General features: G+C 44.8%; 1 protein-coding gene across 1 annotated transcript in view; it reads left to right on the top strand.

The window, feature by feature from the left end:
* Window positions 1–24,367, top strand: part of LOC147881170 (uncharacterized) — a 34,114-nt gene extending 9,747 nt beyond the window's left edge. Inside the window, exons 4-6 of the mRNA XM_087370002.1 lie at window positions 23,459–23,535; window positions 23,950–24,028; window positions 24,164–24,367. Coding sequence (XP_087226128.1) covers window positions 23,459–23,535; window positions 23,950–24,028; window positions 24,164–24,277 — 270 coding nt within the window. The 3' untranslated portion in view covers window positions 24,278–24,367. The remainder of the gene's footprint in view (window positions 1–23,458; window positions 23,536–23,949; window positions 24,029–24,163) is intronic.
* The last annotated feature ends 630 nt before the right edge of the window (window positions 24,368–24,997 follow it).

The raw sequence follows: 24,997 nt of genomic DNA, 5'->3' as shown, positions 1-24,997 counted from the left end.
TCATAATAGCTAGTTATTGCTATGTGTAATGGAGTTTATGGTTTTCACCTTGTGGGTGACTGCAACGTGGTTGGAACTGCACTAATTTTTCTATATTAGAGGATGAGTTAAGGCATACTCCTGGATTCATGTATTAACTTTGCTCCCTAGGTGGGTGGCCAATCTATGAGATAGATGCAAAGTCTCCTCTCCAAATCGATGATTTCTAGGAGGAGGATTACAGGCTGCGAGACTGGAGGGCAAGGCATTTGTATTACATAGGCACTCGATAGACTAACGTCGTGCATCCACTCTAACGACATGGCTCTAATTTATGAATCACATGCATTCATTTGGCATTAGAACCCATGATGCAGAGAAGGGAATGGAAAAGGTATCCGCTGATGATCTAGGGCAGCCAATAGCCCACGTGGGAAGAGACAAGCTGCAACCAGGCCCATTTTGACCAACCAAAGCTAGCCCAGTCAGTTTGACCAGGGTTGGCAGCCTGCAGATCAAGGTTTACCTAGTAGGCCTGCACAGAGGTGCCCTAGTATAGCAGGAAAAGGGGCATTCCACTTGTGCTCAGATAAGTAGAGATTCCAAGGCTTCAAAAAGCATCAATTTTCAGAAGGGCTTCTGCCCATCTGCAGTAGTAACACTCAGCATAGCATAGTGCCAGCAAGGATGGAATGCATGCAACCAGGTGCACACTGAGAGAAGGGTCTTCTCTCATCTCCACATGAGTATCACACTGGTTTTTATCTTATAATGTGAATATTCCTAGTGAGAAAGAGTGCCTGGTGGACCCAACATGGAATCCTGATTCTCTCTTCCTACTCTCTTATGTCTTATGTGACTTGTCTATGCTTCTGCATTGTAAGTTTGTAGCATAGGGATGCAAGCTCACACACTGTTACACTCAAGTTGAGGCAACATGACCTCGGAAGGGTCAATCGACATTTTCCTTTAAAAGATCAATGTTTGTATTATAAAGGGGCAAATGATTTCAATGATATCCCAAGAGAGGGGTAAATGATGCATTGAGGAGAGGCCCTTAAATGTAGACATGTGGCATACTAGATCCATCTAGGGAATTTTGGGGCTTGGTAGAATTTGCAAGCTTGAGCATGTTGTTGACTATTCTAGAGTTTTGCTACCACCGAGGTTGGCTGGGAGGAAATTCTGTGTGCCTGCCCCGTGATAGATTGTTAAAATGATGATGTGAAGCGAGTTAAAGATAGTGATCGTTATATTTTGGTATCAAAGCACAGTGTTTGGTGATTGTCGTGGTTTGGAGCTGCACATCGAGTTGACAGACTAACGATGAATTGAGATTGGAGGGATTTGGTGTTATCTTTCGTCATTGATTTGAAGGCGTGGAAGACGAGATTACAGGAGCCTGTGAGCATAGGCTAGATTTGCAATTGTATGTATCGTGATTCCGTTGGTAGTCGGGGCTAGTACTTACATACGGCAGTTTGGTGGTAAGCGATGCGCTGACAATTCTTGCCTTTGTATGGTGCTAGAGAGAATCCGTGAGCAGTTCATATAATTCTGTCTAGTAATTCAATCGATGTGACCTATGGGTTGACGGCGGTCATTAGGTAAGATCGTGGGAGCACACAGTCTATTAAATGGCATTGTGACTGGTTGGCAGGGCTTTGGTTAACACCAAAGGTTGGAGCGGAACATCATATGGTGGTGAAAGGTTGTGGGTCAATTGCTCTACAAAGTTCGGGCGTTACGACAATATAAATGGCTTGCTAGTCGTGGGCTCGGCTATTGGGCCTGGTAGCCCACAGAGCTAGGCCTTCATTGGTTGCACTTAGTCGTTGAACACGAGTTAAGATTGCGCTCACAAAGACCTGCCTGGTCAACGGAAGATAATTCGACGACACAGTTTTAAACTGGAGAAGAAGCTAGTCTCGTAGGCCTGCTCACATTTGGCTGGACTAGGAAGGTAACTAGGATTTGGAGAGGCACTGTGCTTGGTCGTGAGCTCGTGGGAAGGGGTAGACAGTCCCGCATATTCGTGGTCACAAGGCAGGACACAAATGCGTATTGGAGTAGCTTGCAGGGACAAATTGATCTCTCCATGCAGCATGAATAACTAGGGAGTTTCTATGTTTTTTTAAAATCAGTGTTGGTATATGTTAATTCAGTTTGCCTTAGGATTTGAGGTTTCTGAGATTGCAGGAGTTTCCCTAGCATAGGGAAAAACGGTTTTGGTTTGCAGTTTGATCTATGTCTGGTTAACTGTAATTTTGAGAATTGGAATTTCGATTGTAGAAGCAATTCAAGGGTGTTTTTTTTTTTAAAAAAAAAACACACACACACACCCCTATCGACTTAAATGGAAGTTGAAGAAGAAGCTTCTAGGGTGGATCCCGTAGAGTAAGGAGTCCGGCCGACCTTGCAGGTGTTGCGCCCAGCAAGCCATACACTATATGGTAGAATTGCATTATTGGAGGATGCCTTGCAACAAATTTTAGCGCAACAGTTACAAGCAAATGTAGGGCAATCCGAGCTTAGGAAAATGGTTCATAGTATGTCTACTAGACCATCTCGTGAAGAGAAAGGTAAATCTCCAATGGAGCCTGAAACTAGTGTTCATACGGTTGAGCCTAGGAGAGCTAAGGTACCTAATATTGCCAATTATAGGCTAGAAAGGTATTCTGGTCGGATGTCTGACCGTAGTTTCGATATCATAGAGACCTGATTACACAAATGCGATGAAGCTTTCGCCATTTGTGAAATCAGGAATGATATGAAGAAAATCTGCGAGGCCACCCATATCTTTAATGAGGCAGCAGATCGATGGTGGATAAAACAGCAGAAAGATGGAGTGGCATCCACTACTTGGGAGGGGTTTAAAAAAGAATTTAGAAAACACTTCTTGCCTCCTGACAAAGCATCTTGAGCTTGGGATCAATATCGAAACCTTCGTCATAGGAATTTATCAGTGGCGGAATACACTAATAAGTTCAGAGAAAGTGTAATGAAAGATTATGAACCTCTACCTTAGTCAATCCAGGTAAAAGATTTTATCTTTGGATTGAATGATCGGATCAAGATGGAAGTTCGGGCTAAGTATGCGAACACGCTAGATGAAGCAATTGCCATAGCCCTAAAGTATGAGGATGCCAAAGGGAACAGACCAAGTGGGTTTGTGCAGGTTGGGACTTGGTATGAGTACCTGAAGAAAACTGGGTTTAAGAAGAAGTGGATTAGCAAAGGGAGTGCTCACAGCCTAGTGGTCAAGCCAAGCAGGTAAAGCCAGTTGAGACTCCTAAACGAGTACCACCATTGGAATGAAAAGAAAAGTAACACCAATGGCAGCCCGGGCTTGGTCGAAGTCTTCTTTGAACCCAGAGCAAAGAGAAAAAGCGAGGAGAGAAGGCTTGTGTTTTGGATTCCTTCAGCCTCATCAGTGGAAAGATTGTCCACGAAACAAGGATCGTCGGATGGTTGAGATGGTGATCTCAGAATGCGACGTGGAATTGGAGGGAAGTCCCAGAGCAGAACAGAGCTAGCGGGATCTTCACAAAGGTCAGTACCTGTTTTGTTATGTGTATCTGTTGCTAAGCTAGTAACTAGTGCACTTGATAATGTCTTGTCAAAGCCCGCAGCAACGGGGTGTTAGAAATCAAGAGGGAATGAATCACTCAAACCTCCACCCAAGATCTCTCCAACTCTTACACACACTCAACTCAGATAGATGATCACAGATGCAACAAACCCTCACTCAGAAATAAATATGGACAGAGAGAGAGAGAGAGAGAGAGAGTATATTCATCCACCGGATGGTGGGCAGAAAAATAGCTTCAAGGGAGCAGTACAAAAGACAGCAAAGTGCTGGAGAATATTGATGAGCTCTCTCTCTCACAAACTGCTCTAGATCTGAGTGCTGAACGCAGCCTTGGAGAGGGGCCTTCAGTCTTGCACTGGATGATGGAATGAATGGAGGAGTGGGCCTTTTATAGGCACTGCCCAGGCCCCTTGAGTTGACTGACCAGCAGGGTCGGTACCCTGTCTGGTGGCCGACCACATGGGCCCTAGAAAACCGACCAGGGTTGGCCCTGGTCGGTGGCCCGAGTTGGGCCGACTTGGCCTGCCACAGGCCCCTATATAAGGGTGCCCTGTGCAGCCAGTCTACTCTGCTGCAGGAGCCTCCATGTGAGGCCTAAAGCCCTGTTTTACCTGCTGTTGCAGGCTGCAACCAGCCCGTGTGCTGGTTGCCTATGATGCCGACCTGAGTCTCTCTCTCTCTAGCCCTCCTACCTCTCACTGCCCCTTGTCCCCTCAAATCGGGGGCTCACAGGTGGGCACAGTGAGTTTCTAACACCCCCCCTCAATGTCACAACTGTGGGCCAATCCCCATTCGTTTGATGAGGTGCTCCATCTGTTCTCGAGGAAGTGCCTTCGTGAAGAGGTCGGACAAGTTGTCGGCGGTTGGGCAGTACATAAGCTCGATCACGTCGTCGATGATGAGCTCTCTGTGCTTGGTCCGGGCATGGTATGCTTGGTCCGTATACTGGATTCTTGGCAATGGCTATGCAACTCTAATTGTTGCACATCAGCACTGTTGCACCTCCTGACATACGTCCATGTCCTCCAGAATCCACCTCAACCACAGTGTCTCACAAGCTGCTGTACACGCGACTCTGTACTCTGCCTTTGTAGATGAAAGGGCCACTGTGGGTTGCTTCTTACTCAGCCAAGAGATGGCACCAAATGCAAGTAAGAAGCAATACCTTGTTGTTGATCTCCTGGTGTCAACATCACCCGCCCAATCACTGTCACAGAACCCGCCTAGTTCGATGCCTTTGGTATAGGTGATCCCGTAGGTGCAAGTACCCTTTAGATACCTCAGCACCCGTAAACTTGCATCCCAATGACTCTTCCTGGGAGAAGCAGAAAACTGGCATAATAGCCCAACTGCATAACAAATATCAGGTCCAGTATTGGTAAGGTAAAGCAAACTTTCTACCAATCGTCGGTACACAGGAGTATCGACCAGCTGTGATGTGTCGTGAACACTTAGCTTGAGCCCGACCTCCATGGGAGTTACTGCTCTCTTGCATGCCTCCATCTGAAATCTCTTCAGAAGTTCTCTGCAATATTTCTCTTGTGAAATGAAGATCCTGTCTTTGGCCTGCTTTACTTCTATCCCAAGGAAGTAGTGTAATAACCCAAGGTCAGTCATCTCAAACTCAGACATGAGTAGCTCCTTGACCTGAGAAATCTTCTTGACATGGTCACCTGTCAAGATAAGATCATCAACATAGAGGATGAGTACCAATCGCAACCCCTTCTCAATGAACAAGTAGAGGTTTGCCTCAGAAGGGCTCCGACTTAGCCCTATCTTCTGAAAGAATACATCAATCCTTTGGTACCAAGCTCTGGGGGCCTGTTTCAGCCCGTATAGCGCCTTCTTCAAATTGCAGACCTTTAATGGGGACCTTGGATCTTGAAAGCCTGGTGGCTGCTCTACGTATACCTCCTCCTCCAGGGTTCCATTAAGGAATGCGGACTTCACGTCAATTTGAAAAATAGGCCACTGGAATTGGGCACCAAGGGCAATCACTGTCCGGATAGTAACCATGCGAGCTGTGGGAGCAAAAGTTTCATCAAAATCCATGCCTTCAGTGTGAGCAAAACCTTTGACCACTAACCTTGCTTTATACTTATCCAAGCTGCCGTCTGATTTGTATTTAAGTTTGTATACCCACTTAGTGCCGATGACTTTCCATCGCGGGGGCCTGGCCACTAAGTCCCAGGTATTGTTCTTCAGGATAGCATCCATCTCTACCTGCATGGCAGCTTGTCATTCTGGACAGTCCTTCACCTCCTCGAAGGTCCTTGGCTCTTCAAGCTGAGCCACCAACGCAAAATTCACGGAAGGGGTCTTCTGAAGACGTTGGGACTGTCGCAATCCGAAACTACTACTCTCAGGTATTTCGGTGACCCGAGAGTCTTCCAATGTCCGTAGGTAGTGGGAGAGGAACTAGAACTGCTTCTGGAACATCCTGCTCTTCCTCAGTACCTTGTGGAACATCAGCTTCTGATTTCGCCACCTCTTGGATGGTCAACCTGGGGCGGGGTGGGTTCGGGGGTTGAACAATCTCCTCCTTCTCAATCTGAGGCTCCTCCTGGGGTTCAGGTTCCTTTTCCTCGAAGACAACATCCCGACTGATAAGGATTTGCTTCTTTACTGGGTCGAAGAGTCGATAGGCCTTGGATTCTTCGCTATACCCAACAAAGATACATTTTCCGCTCCGGGAATCAAACTTGGTCCTGTCTTCCTTGTGCACATGCACCCATGCGTTAGAACCAAAAATGCGAAGATGAGTGATAGAGGGCTTCTTACCATAAAATGCCTCATATGGAGTCGTGTCCTTGACGGCCTTCATCTTGGTCCTGTTGAGAATGTGTACGGCTATATTGATAGCTTCACTCCAATAGGCTTTAGAAAGGTTCCTACCTCGGAGCATAGCAAGCCCTGTCTCCGTGGTGGTTCTATGCTTCCTCTCGGCTACCCTGTTTTGGTGAGAAGTATGTGCTGTGGTGAGTTGTCGCTTGATCCCATGCTTGCGACAAAATGTGTTGAACTCATTTGAGGTGAATTCTCCCCCCCTGTTTGTACGGAACATCTTGACATCCTTCCCTGTCTCCTTTTCAACTCTGGCCTTCCAGTCCTTGAACTTCTCAAAGCCTGTGACTTTTTGGCCAAGCAATACACCCAGGTTATTCTATTGAAATCATCCACAAAGAGAAGTGAGTACCTGGATCTTGCCCACGATGCTGTAGACATTGGGCCACAAATGTCGGCATGAACCAACTCAAGAGGTTTGCTGGCCCGAAACGAGGCCTCTTGTGGGAACTTGTCCTTGTGCTGCTTGCCTTCTAGACAAGCCCTTCAGACACCATCCTTGCCTGTAATTGGTGGAAGTCCACGACTGGACAGTTGTTTTTAATCAATGAACATTGTTCAGCATATGCAGTCAGTGAAGGAAAAGAGGGTAATCATTCTTAGGCTCTTCTTTGTTCCTGGCTTCTCTCTTCCATTTCTGATCCGCCTTCTTCTTTCGGCATTCTTTGGCGGAGTGGCCAAGCTTTTCACAGTAATAGCACTTCATTTTCTTCTTTCGGTCAGCGTCCTCTGACTTCTTGAACTCCTTTGGCTTGCCTTTTCCAGGCTTGTCTTTGGCCACTAATGCCTTCTCGTCAGTTTGTGTAAAGAGTTTCTCTCGAGCCTCCTCCTGAAGCAGGAGTGGGCCAAGCTCCTCAAAGGTGATTGGCTTAGTCCGTTGATCCGCAGTGACCGTAGTTACAAAACTTTTGAAACTCCATGGCAACTTGTGGAGTGTGAGCAACGCCAATTGACTCGAGTCCACCTTCTGACCAACCGCTGCGAGCTGGTCCTGCACGACTTTCACCTTTGTCAAATGGTCATGCACACTATCACCCTCATTCATATCAAGATTATAAAGCTAATGCTGAAGAGTAATGATACGGGCTGTATTATCGGTTTCATAAAGCTCCTTCAGTATGGCCCACGCCTCTGAAGACGTCTCTGCCAACTGGATATGAGGAATCACAGCATCTGCTGTCGTGCCAATTAGCATTGCTAAGGCTTGAGCATCCCTCTCCTTCCATGCACTGAGTTCATCCGCATCTGCTTCAAATATAACTTCACCTCTTTTGTCCACAATGTCCTCCAGCTTCTCCTCGGTCCCAATCACTATCTTCCACAGCTTCCGTGCCAACAGATGGCTTCAGATCTTGACTTTCCAGATTGGATAGTTCGTCCCATCGAGCTTTCCAGCTTCACCAAAATGAAGAAGGAAGATGACTGGAGAAGGAGGAAGGACGAGCAATGGGTGTAGAGGCTTCTGAACGCTTATCCATCTCGGTGAATAGCAAACTGAAAAACTGAAGCGAAAAAGATGTACTGACCTCCTGTGCTAGCCTAAGCTGAAAACAGAATCGCCTTTCTGCCAAGGGACTCCTTCCTTCAGAGAGTGCTTTGATGAAGAAGAGTTGAGAGCCTATGGCTCTGATACCATGTTAGAAATCAAGAGGGAATGAATCACTCAAACCTCCACCCAAGATCTCTCCAACTCTTACACACACTCAACTCAGATAGATGATCACAGATGCAACAAACCCTCACTCAGAAATAAATATGGACGGAAAGAGAGAGAGAGAGTATATTCATCCACTAGATGGTGGGCAGAAAAATAGCTTCAAGGGAGCAGTACAAAACACAGCAAAGTGCTGGAGAATATTGATGAACTCTCTCTCACACAAACTGCTCCAGATCTGAGTGCTGAACACAGCCTTGAAGAGGGGCCTTCAGTCTTGCACTGGATGATGGAATGAATGGAGGAGTGGGCCTTTTATAGGCACTGCCCAGGCCCCTCGAGTTGACCGACCAGCAGGGTCGGTACCCTCTCTGGTGGCCGACCACATGGGCCCTAGAAAACCGACCAGGGTTGGCCCTGGTCAGTGGCCCCGGTTGGGCCGACTTGGCCTGCCACAGGCCCCTATATAAGGGTGCCCTGTGCAGCCAGTCTACTCTGCTGCAGGAGCCTCCATGTGAGGCCTAATGCCCTGTTTTACCTGCTGTTGCAGGCTGCAACCAGCCCATGTGCTGGTTGCCTATGATGCCGACCTGAGTCTCTCTCTCTCTCCAGCCCTCCTACCTCTCACTGCAACTTGTCCCCTCAAATCGGGGGCTCACAGGGGGGCACAGTGAGTTTCTAACACGGGGTATATAGCCTTTAACGATACGGAGTTAATTAAGATGAAAGGGCAAGTAGCCAATCATGATGTCATTGTGTTGTTTGACTCAGCGTCAACGCACAATGTAATTAACTCCAAGCTTGTAAAGAGGCTGAAATTAAAGACTAGCCCATCTGACTATGCATATACAGTCAGAATGGCAGACGGAAGTTCAACTGAAGTATGGGACCAAAGGGTTACCCAGTTGGAACTTCAAATTTAGGACTATGTTGAGAAGCTTGATTTTGAAATGACAAAGCTTGCTCACGCTGACATAGCCTTGGGTAAGGCTTGGCATTCTAGGAAGAATCCAGCCATAGATTGGAAAAAGCATATTTATCAATTCAAGATTAATGATGTGCTGTATGTCTTACGAGGTGAAAAAGATATAGCTCAAGGACCGTTGGTTTCCGTAATGGAAGTTCGAAAAGCTTAAGAAGAGTTTTTGTTTCTTTGTACAGCGTTGGTAGAGCCGATTGATGGTCCTTCGGCTAGCACTGATGTTACCTAAAATGGAGAGATGGCCAAGTTGGCTGATCAAATAGCAGAGGAGTTCTCTGATTGTTTTAGGGATGAGTTACCTTATGGGTTACCTCCAGAGCAGAATGTTCAGCATAAGATTGAACTAATCTTGGTGGCAGAACCTGTAAATAGACCTCCCTATAGGTTAAGTTTTACCGAAGAAATGGAGGTGCAAAGACAACTGGAAGAATACCTCAAGCTGGGGCAGATTCAACCCAGTTTCTCACCTTTTGCTTCGCCAGTGATATTAAAAAAAAAGAAAGATGATACTTTTCGCCTCTGTATAGATTACAGAGCATTGAATAATATCACTATTAAGCATAGGTATCCGATGGCTCGGATCGATGATTTGCTAGATGCGTTACATGGGGCCGTAATTTTTAGTAAGATAGATCTTAAATGTGGCTACCATCAAATCCGTATTAGAGCCGAGGATGTGCATAAAACCGCTTTTAGAAGCAGGTTTGGATATTATGAGTTTTTGGTAATGCCGTTTGGACTTACCAATGCTCCAGCTACATTCGTCATGCTTATGAACGATTCACTACGTCCGTATATTGGGAAGTTTGTAGTACATTTTATTGACGATATTCTTGTGTTCAACAAAAGTATTGTTGAGCATCACGAACACTTAAGAATAGTGTTCAATACTTTGAGAAAAGCCAGTCTTTATGTAAATAAAAAGAAAACTGTACTGTGTATGGTAAGACTTGAATATTTAGGATTCATTATTACTCCTGAGGGGGTAGAAATGGATTCAAAGAAAGTGGCTGCGATACTAACTTGGCTTATCCCTCAGAGTTTGACCGCTTTGCGATCATTCTTGGGATTTGTCCAATTTTATCGAAGGCATATCAAAGGATATTCCGAAATAGTATCGCCATTGACTGATCTAACCTGAGATAAAGTACCTTTTATATGGGGACAGAATCAACAGGAGAGTTTTAACACCATAAAACAAGTTGTGGTCTCAGGACCGGTGTTAAAAATAGTTGATCCCCAGAAACCGTTTTTCCTTGAAACCAATGGAAGTGGCATTGCAGTAGGAGCAGTTCTCCTCCAAGAGGGAAGGCCAGTAGCCTTTGAAAGCAAGAAGCTTTCTCCCTCTCGACGAAATTGGCCAACTCATGAATTAGAGTTGTATGCTGTTGTCCATGCTCTGAAAACATGGAGACATTATTTATATGGGTCAGAGTTTTACGTTGATGTTGATCATGATACTCTGAAACATTTTAGTAAACAACCGGAGTTGAGAGGCCGCCAAGCTAGGTGGGCAGAACTCATGCAAGAGTTTAACTCGACGATTCGGTACCGAAGAGGGAAGGATAATAAAGTTGCTGATGCGTTGTCACGCATTATGCATAATATGAGTTTCACGGTATATTAGAGTGCTCTAATGACCGAGATTAGAGAAACTCAAAAGGTGGACAAGTTTGTCCAGAGTCTTTGGCCTAAGGCTCATGTATTCAAACTCGGGGAAAAGGATGACCTGGCATCTAGAAAAGGCCAAACTTATGCAAAATATACCATAAGAGATGGTATGCTGAAAAGAAATGGCAAGGTAGTAATACCTAATCAGAATGATCTCTAGCAGAGAGTCATTCAACAATGCCATGATAGCCCATGTGCGGGACATCCAGGAGTCGAGAAAACATATGATCTCGAGAAGCGAGATTTCTTTTGGCCAAAGATGAAAAAACATATTCACGAATATGTGACGTTGTTTTTTGTGCCAGGTAAGTAAGGCAGAACGGGTGAAGCCACCCGGACTTTTACAACCTTTGGAAATACCACTAGGTAGGTGGGAGAGCATTTCCATGGACTTTATTGCAGGTCTGCCTACAACACAAGGTGGATATGATTCTATCCTTGTGATAGTTGATCATCTTACTAAGATGGCTCACTTCATTCCAACTAGAGAGTCTGTTAGTGTCCTGCAAGTGGCGGATTTGTTTATTAAACATATATTTCATTTGCATGGATTACCCAAATCCATAGTGTTAGATAGGGATGTCACATTTACCAGTCATTTGCTGGCTCATGGGATTCAATAGCATGTGAGGCATGAACTGTCAATCCTGCTTTCTTTTTCTCCGAAGCAATGCGCTTCCTGCATTTTGAAATGTCATGTCCAGGCTTGCGACAATAGTTGCATCTTTTCTTCTTTGCCTTATCTGCTGTATTTTTAGATGCATGGGAGGAATTGCAGCTGCTATGCGCAGAGGCATTGCAGCTGCTATGTGCAGATTTTGGCTTGCCCATAGGCTTGGAAGCCTTGCCTCTTCCTGTCTGTTGTGAAGCAAATGCATGATTAGGAATAATGGCTTGTCTGTTAGCTCTACTTTGCTCTTCCTGCAAAAGCAAAGTAACTAGCTGATCAAAAGAATAGTGGTCTGGATTACCCATGGCCACTAATCGAAGGGTTGTAGCAAACCCTTGATATGTATCTGGCAGTCCATTCAATGTGGTACTGACAAGCTGTGAATTTGGCACCACCTCATCAATGTTGGCAAGCTGTTCCATGAGATCCTTGACCTTTGTCAGGTATGCATCCATAGACTCACCTTCATTCATACTGACTTCTTGTAATTGCCTTCTCAAATATGCAACACGAGCTTCATTGCGAATCTGATAGAGAGAAGCCAATTTATCCCAAGCATCCTTTGCTGTCCTGCAAGACCGGATGTGTGGAATAATGATTCTCTTGCATGATAAAGCAATGCATGAATGTGTATTTGCATCTCTTGCATCCCATCTTGACTGTTCTTGAGTTGGAAGAGCAGCAGCAGGAGTGCTAGAGGAAGAGGCATCAGGAGGAGTACCCCCTGCAGAAGGACCAGCAGTAGAGGCAACCACTGTAGCATTGGCTGGCCTCAGATCAGCCCCAAAAACAATATTCCACAAATGCTTTGCAACAAGAATATGTTTCATGAGATAAGACCACATCGGATAGTTGGTGCCATCCAACTTATCATCTTCACGAAGAACTCGAAACAAATCTTGATTGTTCCCAGCCATAGCAAATGTGATACCCTGAAAAAGACCTGAAAACCCAAAAGCCTCGAGGCTATCACTGCAAAAAGCTGGCTGTCCCAAAAATGACAGCAAATATCTGCAAATTTCAGACCCAAATCAAAGGGCAAATGCAGATCTAAACCAAATGTGACAGTGACAGGCAATGTTCACTGCAAAAAACTGCAAATTTGGCAAAAGCCCCAAATTTATTGAGGGCAAATAGGCCAAAAAGAGGGCAAATGCAGAAAAGCCCCAAATTTTGCTGAGATTTTGCAAATGTGACCCAATTTATTGCAATCTGACTCAATGTCCTGCAAAAGTGACTCAATGTTCTGTAAAATGACTCAATGTCCTGCAAATGTGACTCAATGTACTGCAATAAAAAAGAAATTGCAGACGAAATCTCGAATCTCTCCTAAAGGTATTGAAAGCCCCAAATTTTGCCAAAGTCCTGCAAGAGACTTCACACGTGCAACACCTGTACGGCAGTCTCGAGAGAAGTACCAGCTGTACGGACAGCTCAAGTACAGTGTATGGTTGTACGGTTAGCTCAAGTACGGCTGTACGGTGAGCTCAAGTACGGCTGTACGGTGTACGGTTGTACAATTGTGCTACGTACGAGAATCTGAAGTACTGCATATGTACGGAGGCTTCCACGTGCAGGTACGGCGATGTACGTGTACGGCGACGCAGATGTATGGCGACGCGCAGGTACGGCGACGCAGTACGGCAATGTACGTGTTCACGTACTGGCTGTACGGCACAGGTACTGTATGCAGTACGGAACAGGTGAAGCTGGACGCTTGGATCTACAGCACCAAAAAATGGCGACTGATAGACCCAAAAAAAACTGCAGCAGTTGAAGATGTGTCGACCAGCAGGGCAGCAGACTCCCAAAGAGCAATGGAGGACTCGGTGGCTGAGGAGAGCTAGAAGACAAGAGCAAAACCTGCTCTGATACCATTGAAGGGTCGGAGAGAAGAGAGTGCAGGTACAAAAGATACGTTGTAGAACAGCCGTCACGTCAAAGTCTTAGATAGATCAAAAACACACAAGTACAAAGTACTTGTACCTAGACCTAGGACTAAGTGTCCTAGGTGTCACATAGGACTAAGTGTCCTATGTGGCCTAAAAGGCACTAACACTATAAGTGCCTACACTTATGCCTAAAAGGCACATACCATGGCCTATAGGGCATCACTAGAACCACCAGAAGATGGCCTACAAAGATAGTGATCGTTATACACACATTCTATGATTGAAGGCAAGGTACCAAAGGCTAGATGGATAGTTCCAAGAGCATTACCTCTTGTATTTTAAGCTATGTTTCTTCGCCAAGAAAAGGAAGGAATAGAGAGACTCAAGATTTTGTTGACAAAGCAACATTTTATAGAAGTTTCTAAATAGAAGAAAGGAACATCATCTTTGTAGCTCTATGACATGTTCAACTCAATCAATGAGTATTTCTATAGAATAGACAAAAGCTTGGATTAAGCCACTTCCATATGGAAGGAGGCATGAATCACACAGGCAATTATGGTTATCGTGATAATGGCCTAGCTGTTTGGTCATGTAGTTGTTGTGGTTAGCCTGGTTAAAACTCAATTAAAAAATCATTATGGTTAGCCCGGTAGTGGCCAAGCTGTTTGGTCATGTAATAAAAAATTAGCTAGTGGTTGGAAAAAAGGGCCATGGGCAGTCTATTTTTTGCAAAGCACATAGAACCATCGGGTCGATTGGTCTCTACGTGCCTGCATGAAAAGGAGTGCAGTACAGGGAGAAGGCCTGTACTATTTTCTTGTTCATTCGAGAAGATTCTACAAGGTGCCTTAGTTTGTTAAAGAATCAGGAGTGCCTCAAGGGCATATGGCTGCTGTGGCCAAAACTTAGGAGCATGGACATTGCCAAGTCAAAATGAAAGAAGGGCTCTTAGCTTGCATACAAGAGGGTGGTTGGGTGGTGAGTTTGTTGCGACTGATTTTGTTTTGATACATGATTAGGGTTAGGTCTTGAGAAGACTTCACACCAAAGGCCTTTTCAAAGTCATCAAAGCAGAAACACCAAAGGCCTTCTCACAGATTGCGAATTAGGTCTGAGAGGACTTCATGCCGTTCTTAGAGATCAAAGCGTGGCCGTTATGGTAAGCGTTTTCGCGACTCTAAGTTTTCCATGGCCGCCCAAATAATTGAGCTGAACCAAGCTTTTGTTGCGGGTGACGATGATACACTTACCATATGGCAAACTCTTTCTTCACCGGATGCACCTCTCTGGCGTGAGGCCATGGATGATGAGTTCTGCTCTCTCCTAAAAAACAAAGTTTGGCAATTCCACCTGGACGATGCATCGTCAGTTCAAAGTGGCTAAGTATAATGCCGACGGCTCTCTTTCTCGCTATAAGGCGCGTCTGGTTGCTCGTGGGTTCACACAAATTCCTAGAGTCGACTACACTAATACCTAGGCACCCGTAGTAAAATCCCAGTCTCTTCACCTTATCATCACTCAGCGCAGCACATGGGCTCCTTCTGCATCAAATGGATGTAAAAACAACGTTTCTGATTGGGGTACTCAACGAGTCTCAACGTGTGTACATGCATCACCTCGAAGGTTATGCTCCTCCTGGTCAAGTGACGAAGGTTTGCTTGCTGTACAAAAGCCTCTAGAAGGCTTTACTAGTGACATGGGAGTCGCTCCCTTCTATCGTTCTTTTCTCAGTGTCTCCAAAAGAGGATGAATCAATGCATGCCTTGAAACACTTTGGTCTATGCACAGATAAAGTGGGACAAAGGATACTGGCATTTGCACAACACAAAAGAATATTCAAGCCCTAGATAACCATCATTGTCGTGCTTTGTGAAGACATAGAAGCAGATGCATGCCTTGCAGCACCTTTGTGAGCACCATGATCCATCGTGGGCTTACAATGAATGTAGACTAGACACAGTTTATGTATAACTGCATCTTAATGGCCATTGATTATCTTGTTTACCAAGATTAGAGAAGTTGAACAGAGTGGCACGTAAGTAACCAACACCATTGGTGGAATTCTTGGTGAGGTCACAGATGTGCAAACATTGCATGGGCAGAGATTCCAATCGATTGCTTAATGCAATTACTGAGAAGCCTGCTGAGACCACAATGGTGCACACTGCAAAGTAAAAGTTGCCTGTTATGTTTGACTGGCTAACTGCCTAGTGGGACTGGGGGTATGCTAGCCAAAGAGAGAAATCCACCAGCAATATGATGATTGTGTCTCTAGCTGAAACAAGAGAATGAGCTACTCTTGTGGAATATGGCAACGACCGAGCTGGAACTATCGAAGCTGAAGTTGTTTGATCTGTTGGAGCTGTACGAGTTGTGGTAGGTCAGGGACCAAAGCCTTGGCTGGTATATTGGATGTAGGTTCAATATCTCAATAAGATGAGCCTTGAGGTCCTATGGAGCGGAAGACTCAGGGAGTGGCATCCCTAATAGACTTCAAGAGCCTTAACGAGCTGAGAGGGATAGAAACAGAGAAAGAGCTTGGTCAGCTAGTCGATAATCTTGACAGGCTGAAAGAAAGAAAGAAAGAAAGATGTATTAATGTCTTTTGGAGGCTTGGCGGGCCTATCTATCAAAGTACAATCACAAGAAGTAACCCATACAAGCCACTGTGGGCCGAAACAAAGGGCTCGCTAAGGCCCTTTGCAGAGTACTGCGCTCTAAGCTAAAACAAAATAACAAGAATCTAGTACTCAGATTCAAGAAATATAGCCCAATGTAAGGGTGGGTCTCCTATGAGCTGCAAAGATATCTCGTATCCGTGTCTGCTGGGTCGTCTCTCTTGGTAGTGGGGGCGTGGTCTCCGTGATCTCTGTATCCGGTGGGCCATATCGATGGTGCACCTCCGGTCGGACGATCTCCCCTAAGTATAGCTGTGATGGGCTGGACCTCCATCATGCGTACCCTAGTCTGTTTTTGTATCTTTGGCAGCACCTCTCCACGTCGCCATCTTGTCCCGCTAGCCCACTCAGCCCTCATGTCATCTATCTCCTCCTCAACTTCGCTATGTCCAGGGGCAGGCCCAAAGCTGTAGAGATCTGTAACCTGTCTATGGGCTCTCTCTAGCTCGTCGCAAGGGCTGCTGTCTCATCCTATTTTCTAATGTGGCGCATTAGGGTCTCTCTATGTCATCGCATCTCCATCAAATAGAGACCTATGCAGACCTGATCATTAAAATGGATAAGTTGGGAGAGAGGCCCAAACCCGTGGCCCTCTTGGAATAAGCAATGGTATCGTCCTCGAATCTCATAATATGCAGAGCAAGTACATAGGAAGTTTCCTCTGTCTCCACCTCCTCTAGGGTGCATAGTCTACAGATCCGATGCTCTTTGGGTGTACGTGTGGCTCTCCCTGTCTCAATCCTCAACTGATGCGACGAGACCCACATCTGTCCGATGGCGATCCTCAGACTCATCTGTCCTCTAAGTACGAGGGTCTAATAAGCACTCCATCCACCGATACTCTAAGGAAATGGTCGCGGTAGAATCGGATCTTGGTGGAGAACTCGTGGTCCTTCCCCCAAGTCCGTGATGTGTGGAGCTGAGTAGGCCCAACTGTATGATATGGTTGATCTCATCTCGTGGAATTAGGTGGTTCGGAGCATCTAGGCTGTACTAAAAGGAGGGGAGATGATCCATCTAGATGCCATGACTGCGAAACCATTTGGATATGTGTGTGTACCAAGCCATGCTAATTCCCCTCTCAACTAGGCGTATAGACGACTCGAGAGCCAATCTCGGTAGTTTCTATCTAGGTAGAGCCCGAACCCTGTGAAGATAGGTGACTGTCTGGAAGATGGCATTGACCTAGAGCGGTGTCATGCCGAACTCTGCCTGTAGATCTGGTGGGGGACAAAGGGTTTTCTCCGGATCATCCTGGAGCCCATCATCACTTGCAACCTCTCGAAACGCCACCACTCAGTTGCAGTGATTGATCATCCCCCTAGAAGGGTGCTGCATATATGGCCGTCGGTTTCACTAGTGTGTGGAATAGCCATCCCTTCATCGGGGGTCCTGAAAATGTGCCCTAAAGCATGATCTCTCTGGTCGGTCTAGAGCCCCATGCCCTCAAATAAGTCATGCCCTGGCTGCGTGAGTCATGGTGAAGACTGGACTTGCAAAGACTACCCCTAGGTAAGTGTATGACTTTGAAGAACCAGACTCCTCGAGAATGCGAATGTGTGCAACGCATGCAGAATTTGAATGCCAATTGACCCTCCAATGGGGAAAGAGTGCCCTCGTGAGAGTACTTGTTTCTCTTTTGGACATGCAAGGTGGGAGAGAGATGGCGGATGAATGCAAGGTGAATAGAGAGAATGCTACGTGATTCACAATGAAAGGGTGATACCCTTTCATTAATGGCCCTTGAGATCACTCAAGTTCCATCTTTCCATTTACACCTACCCTTGGCCTATGACTCATGCATCTACCATTCAATGTACCTTAATGCACCCTTCCCTTCCTATTGCCCCTAGGACCTAGACACGTGTGTGCACATTTTTATTAATAAAATAAGTGTCACATGTTCAAATTTGATGCTGTCTGAAGCAGTGGCTCCAGCTCGACTAGTTCTGTCTACTAAGATGATCCACCGCCATAACAAATCAGTCGGTGTCCATCATAAATACAAAAACATGTTACACCATTGGCGTATAATATATAATAATATTCTAATGTCTACTAATCACGGATTAGTGATTTCTCATATCATGACACTCCCTCCTGCTTGAATGCATAGGAGTCCTCTTCTGGATCCTCTCTTGTCTCTTTCTCATGCTTACGCTGTTCTCTTTTACTTCTGCATTTTGCATCACCTCGTCACAATCTGAAAATAGTCTTCTCTTGATAGTACACGATCTCTTTTGAATCAAAACTTAAATCTCATCTTCAAGTTCTGGTTCCTTGTGATGCTGAATATCAAAAATGCAGAAGTACCACTGCAGTGCCTCTTCAATATCTCTTCATGCTCTGAATACTAAGCTGCTGAAATCCCTTCATAATAAGCTGCTCAATAAACTGAAACATTTTCTCAACAAGCTGGCCAGTATTAAAACGATTCTCTCACCCAATTGTTTCATTGAACTAGGTAGCCCTTGGTTAGTGATTTTGAGATCGAGAGCTTCTTAGTCTATAGAGGCTATAGATTGTCACTCTCTTTTTCCAACTCTTCTATTTCAGCCCTATTCATCCTATAAGACGCCCTACATGGAGGAGAAAATTCGTTATTCTCTGTCCATACTCTACAATGAATATGCCTACTCTCTATTCAGCTCACACATCCATACACCAGTGTTGGCTAAATGTATAGCATTTACTCTTGGCTCTATGTTCACTGTAGAATCCTGGGATGAGGAACTCCTACTTGGATGCTTTGCCTTTCCCTTTATTGGTCTTGGCAATTTTGGCTCATATAGAGTAAGACATTATGCCATGGATGCAGTGTGGCAAGACCAAGCTTCTCGTGATCGGTCTTATCTTGATGGGCAAAATATAGCTCAAAATGGTGAATCCAATTGAGGATTTTATCCGCTTCTCTTGCTCCATTGTACTTTGGGAATTCTATTCTCCCTAGAGGTTGAAATTTGGCTCTCTTCGACGGGATACCTAAATCTTCATCTCCCAAATTCAGCATTCTCTTAGTCCCAAATTTTGTCATAATGGACTGTTCAATCATATGGCTAAGCTGAGACACCAGCTTATCAACGGGAGACTCCTCTCTTACTCTTGCACTTGGATTATAATCCATGTGTATGGGATTTTGAGTTAAAGGCATAAACTCAACGCCTTGCTCTTGGATGGACTCATTTCTCCCTTCATTTCTAAAGGAAAACTCCCTACCAAGAGATTCTGAAAGAGAAATGAAGGTAATTCTATACGTGGGTTGTCATACTCAATATGTGTGTAACTCTCATCTAGACCATCCTATTCTGAAGGAGGTGATGGTGTTCTCTCCCTATCCTCTTCTGGTAGTGGAGGAAAAAGGACAAGTTCATTACTAAATCTCCCTTTCCCTTCCATTCTTTCCTTTTAGTAATACAAGAGAGAAAATGACTTGCTGTAATTCAGAAAAGGGGTTTATTTTACAGCAAAAGTTAAGTGTTGTATAGCTGGTGGTACTTATCCGACTCCTGCTTCGCTTGTGTCAACCACCCACTTCGAATTACCTCTTCTTCCTTCTCTTTTAGCCTTTCTTCCTTGTTTTTATGCTGTAAATTGGTACACTCCGCTTGTGCTACTTGTTTTGAGTGGATTGCAGTTCTACATACAGTTATAGGGGGGTACCTAGTGGGTGGATCACCCCCTTAAAATCTTGTTCCGATCCGACTTTCCGTTGGGGAGGATGGGGGGGGTCTCTTTCCCTCACGGTTTAAGGGTTTTAAGGGTCTATTCGCACCGGGGGGGGGTAAGTCACCCCATTAGGACACCCCGTTCCCTCTCCAAAGACCAAAATTTCCAGAAGAAAAGAAAGAAAGAAAGTCAGAAAGAAATTGGTACACTCCGTTTGTGCTACTTGTTTTGAGTGGATTGCAGTTCTACATACAGTTATAGGGGGGTACCTAGTGGGTGGATCACCCCCTTAAAATCTTGTTCCGATCCGACTTTCTGTTGGGGAGGATGGGGGGGGGTCTCTTTCCCTCACGGTTTAAGGGTTTTAAGGGTCTATTCGCACCAGAAGAGGGGGGGTAAGTCACCCCATTAGGACACCCCGTTCCCTCTCCAAAGACCAAAATTTCCAGAAGAAAAAAAGAAAGTCTATTAACATCCACTGGAGACCAAAAGGTCTATGGGACAAGAAGAAACCCTCTAGTACAACTGCTTTAGGGAGGGCGCATGGCAGCTCCCAAGGAGTGCAAAAGCAACCCCCATTTATTTAGAGTACCTACATAATAGTCTGAAAGAGTAATCAGCCATACATCAATTTAAGACTGAGAGTTTTTTGGTTTTGATTTAAACTCTCTGATTAGGGCTATGCCTTCACGATAAACTGCCCATTTTCCATCCTTTCTGGCAGCCCTGACTTTAGCTTATTCAGTTGCCTTATTTTTTAGTTGAGCTTGTGTAAGCTCCTCAGCTATCCATACTTTGGTACCCTTTAGCTTGTAAGATTGTCGAAGAAGCTTGATTCGCATATCTTTTGACTTCAGTGTAAGGATTGCCTGATCTTTGTAGTGCATAATAGAAGCGGGCCTAGAGGAGTCATCATCGTGCTCATCATCATCCATCCATTCAATGTTGGGCAAGCCTGCTTTGATCTTTGTCAATATTTCACTATAAGTGTCCTCTTCTTTGTACCAATCTTCTGGAAGTCGGCCTATTGTTATCTTCAACGCATTATCACATCTAGCTTCGTGTTCTTTAATCTCTGCTTGAATATCAGACTTACTTGCTTTGGTATCCACTTCCACAATCACTTCCTTCTTAGCCGTTTGTACTTCAATGTGAACAAGATCTTTGACTGTAGAGACTAGCTGTGGGGTAGGGGAGGAGTCCTTACAAGATTTTACAGCCTCATCAATTATTGCCTGCTTACCAGGCCCTTCCAGTATGTAAAGTCAAGCTTTTACTTCTGATAGTTCCAATCGTAGCTCTCTCACTGCTTGTTGTAGATAAAAAATCTGATCGTGTCGCCCAAGGATGGGTCGTTTGGAGCCTTGTTGATTATTGCGTGCATACGGAGAGGGTGTCATTGCTGCAACTGTAGAGTACCGAGTCCTGATGGAGGTTGAAGGAGTTGGGGACTTGGAGGAGAGGATAGGCCAGTCCATAATTGGCTGTCTGGAGAACCCCCTAGCCTAACCTAACCCTCGGGTTGGGTTGGGGGTTTTGGGTTGGGGGTTTAGCCCAACTCGGGGTTGGGGTTAGGGTTTAGCCTAACTCAGGATTAGGGTTAGGTTAGGGTTGGAGGGGGGGGTGTTGTTGACGACGGGACTAGAGGGTTTGTTGGTGACGATGGGCTAGGGGGAGCTGGCGGCTGTTGGAGGCTGCTGGCTCCTGGCGGCTGTTCGCTACTGGCGGCGGCTCTGGTAGCTGGTTAGCTAGGTAGATAGATAGATAGGTTAGATTAGACTAGATTAGATTAGATAGGTTAGGCGGCGGCTTAGACAAACGACAGACGGGTTGAGCTAACAGGCTAAGCGACGAACTAACTGAGCTGAGCGACGGACGGGCTGAGAGTTGAGCGACGGGCTTCTACGATGGAAGGTTACGACGACCTACGACGACGGGCTACGATGACCTGCGGGCTACGGGCTATGACAACCTTATCTCAGGGATTCCAAAATTCAAGGTTCAGAAAAAACTCTTGCCTCCAAACTCAAGGCTTGCAGACGACCTCCTGTCGCAGCCTTCAGATCCCGTGGTATGCAGCAGGCCGTCCGTCCGTCAAAACCCAAGGTATGCAACAAGCCCACCAAAAGCCTGTCTCGCCATACGGGCGTGCAGCCCTCTACACCCTCACCCGTGCAGGTGTCTTCCTCGCACACATGAGCAGCTTCTTCCGTGCGTACGGCTCCTTTTCACACACTCTTCTTCTGCATTGTCGCTTGCTGTCCATAACTCTATCTCGCACGCTCTCCTATTGTCCCGGTCGTGGATTGTCGCTGATCTGATACCAAATGGGAAGAACCAGACTTCTCGAGAATGCGAATGTGTGCAATGCATGCATGATTTGAATGCCAATTGGTCCTGCAATGGGGGAAGAGCACCCTCGTGAGAGTACTTGTTTCTCTTTTCGAACTACATGCAAGGTGGGAGAGAGATGGCGGATGAATGCAAGGTGAATAGAGAGAATGCTACGTGATTCACAATGAAAGGGTGGTACCCTTTCATTAATGGCCCTTGAGATCACTCAAGTTCCATCTTCCCATTTATACCTACCCTTAGCCTATGACTCATGCATCTACCATTCAATGCACCTTAATGCACCCTTCCCTTCCTATTGCCCCTAGGACCTAGACACGTGTGTGCATGTTTTTATTAATAGAATAAGTCACATGTCCAACTTTGATGCCGTCTGAAGCAATGGCTCCAGCTCGAGTGGGTCTATCTACTAAGATGATTCTCTGCCATAACAAATCTGTCGGTGTCCATCATAAATACAAATGCATGCTACACCATTGGCGGATAATATATAATAATGTTCTAATGTCTACTAATCACGGATTAGTGATTTCTCTTGTCATGACAATGACTGTACATCTCCACTAGCTCCCCTCAGTAAGTGAAGGTGTATCGGTGAAGAACTGCACGTGAGGTGTTGAAAATCATAACCTTGGTCTTCCCAAGGTTGACTGTCAAATCTCTCTGCAAAACACCTTGAGGGCCTCTAGGTAAGATGCTTTAGTTGGTGGTTGAGGGTGAGAGTGTGAGTGTTTGTGTGTGTGAGGGGGGGAGAGAGAGACACCAAGAGTGTTTCAAGTCTCATCCTTTGATAGTTAAAAGAATGTGAAAACGGAGAATTCTTACCATTCCAATGTGTTTGGTTACCACAAGTTCTCTGGGAGTTTCAACGAGCAAGATGAACTGTATTCCAGCACATTAATATGCAGTAATGAACTGCGAATTCTGTTTAGAAATGTAACATAGACTGCCAAACAGTGCTTTATATTGTGGGCAGAGCTATATATCGTGTTATGCCTTGACAACAAGTAAAATCAAGGTCAGTAGTTAGTTTTGCATTTTCAATTTATGTCCAGTTATAATGAAATTCTGGGTGAAAGAAGCTTTCATGCAGATTGGAGCTGGCTGGTTCATAGTCTTATATGGATTAGTGAATAGACCAAAGCTACTTTGGATGCATGATGGTAAGCAAAATGAGCTACAAATAATGGAATTTGAGAGTCAATTGTAGACCACTGATCTGGTGTAGTCTTGTCTGACTGTTATTTGCCAAAGCAGTATTTCATTCCTTCTGTTCATTTTGTGTGTCAGCCTGCCAGCTGTCCCTCTTTGCTTTTACCATGACATGTTTTCATATGGTGCGCCTCTCAACTGGGAGTGCACTGATATAATGAAACTTAGTAAATCAGAATTTTGCCAGCATGCTTATGCTTTGCTTCAGTCTTCATAATGGTCAATTGTTTACTTAGTATGTGTATATGTTCATAATTTTTCAGGGCTCTGTCAGGACGTGTTTGGATGTTTTGTGCACAGATTCCGATGGTGGGGAGTTCTGCCAGACTGGGTGCTTAAAGTATGCTTTCCAAACTTTTATCAAATATATGAGATCGTAGAACTTACATTTTCTAGCCTTAAAGCAATGAGGGCCTGTAAAGCATATGCTGGCATGAACAGAATAGCATTGGAGTTACTGACCCTTTTTATTGTTATTTGCATTATTCTTACTGTCCTGGCTGCATTCTGTTTGCTTTATGAAAAGTTACATAATTGGACATGACCATCTTTCCAAGATATTAAGGTGGAGGGGGGCGGGGGAGGCGGGGGGTTGCTGTGAAGAAATTGGGTTAATGAAAAGCAACCTTGGTTAATTCTTGTCGGTCTTGATGTGTGTCCCTTCCTGGGTTCATATACTAAACTCTAGGTGTATTCACCCCTCTACCATAAAGCAAATGCTCTTTACTTAAGCTGATTCCTAATCATGGTGCAGGAGAGGTTCACCTGATGCCGACAAATTTCACCTTTGTCAACAAGTTTGTCAGGTTGCAGCTGGAAGGGCTTGTGACAGGGTAAAGTCTAGTTTTTGGATTAACTTAGTTTGACAAAATTTGAATTGAACTTGTTAAAAGCTGTCAATAGCAAGTACAACTTTTATTATATGAACTCTTTGTTTTATCTGGCCTTATGTTTTAATTTTTGTGCAGTCGTTTCCTCCGACTGAACCAATTAAGTACAAGAAGTGTTTATCCATGGTAGCAAAAAATTGCAGACGGACTTGTCAGAGAGGCCTTAAAGCTGGGGGTAGTACAAGTCTCTAGTTTGTAATTCAAGGAAACACATTGAAAGTTTTTTGGGAGGAAAATCTGTAAGGCAAGCAATTGGGAGCAATTAAACATTTTCTTGATTTTTACATTCTTGCAATCATGTTTTAACATGCATTTAAGTCGTTATGCTGATCTGTGGTGTCACAAGATGCTCAACATGTATAATTTTGAAAGGGTGGAATTATTGTTCAAATTGGCAATGTTCTTAACTGAATGTACATCTTACGGTGTTGTACTATGGCATGTGAACAATTGCCTCTTAAAGCAATGGATCATGGCCTTTTGATTCTTAACTGAATGTACATCTTATGGTGTCGTACTATGGCATGTGAACAATTGCCTGCCTCTTAAAGCAATGGATCATGACCTTTTTGACTTTGGTTATTAAACAGGCTACTAGAATTGTTACAGGGTTGTGTGATCTAGTTTGTGCAGAATGCAGGAAGTACTACAATGTTTAAGCTTACTTGATTGCCAGCATTCCAGGCGCTAGAGGTCGTGTGACACTTCACTGTGTCAGTGAAGGTTTGCTTGTGCTGATGCTCTTTGAGGTTCCTTTAACAAATGTGGTTGAGAATCTTGCAACCAGGGGAGGAGTTCACGAACTGTAGTACATTACACTTGAAATGATTTTCAAAAAATTGTTCCCTAAATATACCCTTCCATATAGTGTTCAACAGAACATACATCATTTGTGGTTTTGAATTTCGATTT

The sequence above is a fragment of the Dipteris shenzhenensis genome, chromosome 31 (genome assembly GCF_047967505.1).
Source record: "Dipteris shenzhenensis isolate YYH24624 ecotype China chromosome 31, Dip_SZ_1.0, whole genome shotgun sequence".
NCBI classification, from domain to species: Eukaryota; Viridiplantae; Streptophyta; class Polypodiopsida; order Gleicheniales; family Dipteridaceae; genus Dipteris; species Dipteris shenzhenensis.
Note: the sequence above shows the minus strand (reverse complement) of the source record. Positions and strands in the feature narration are given on the sequence as shown.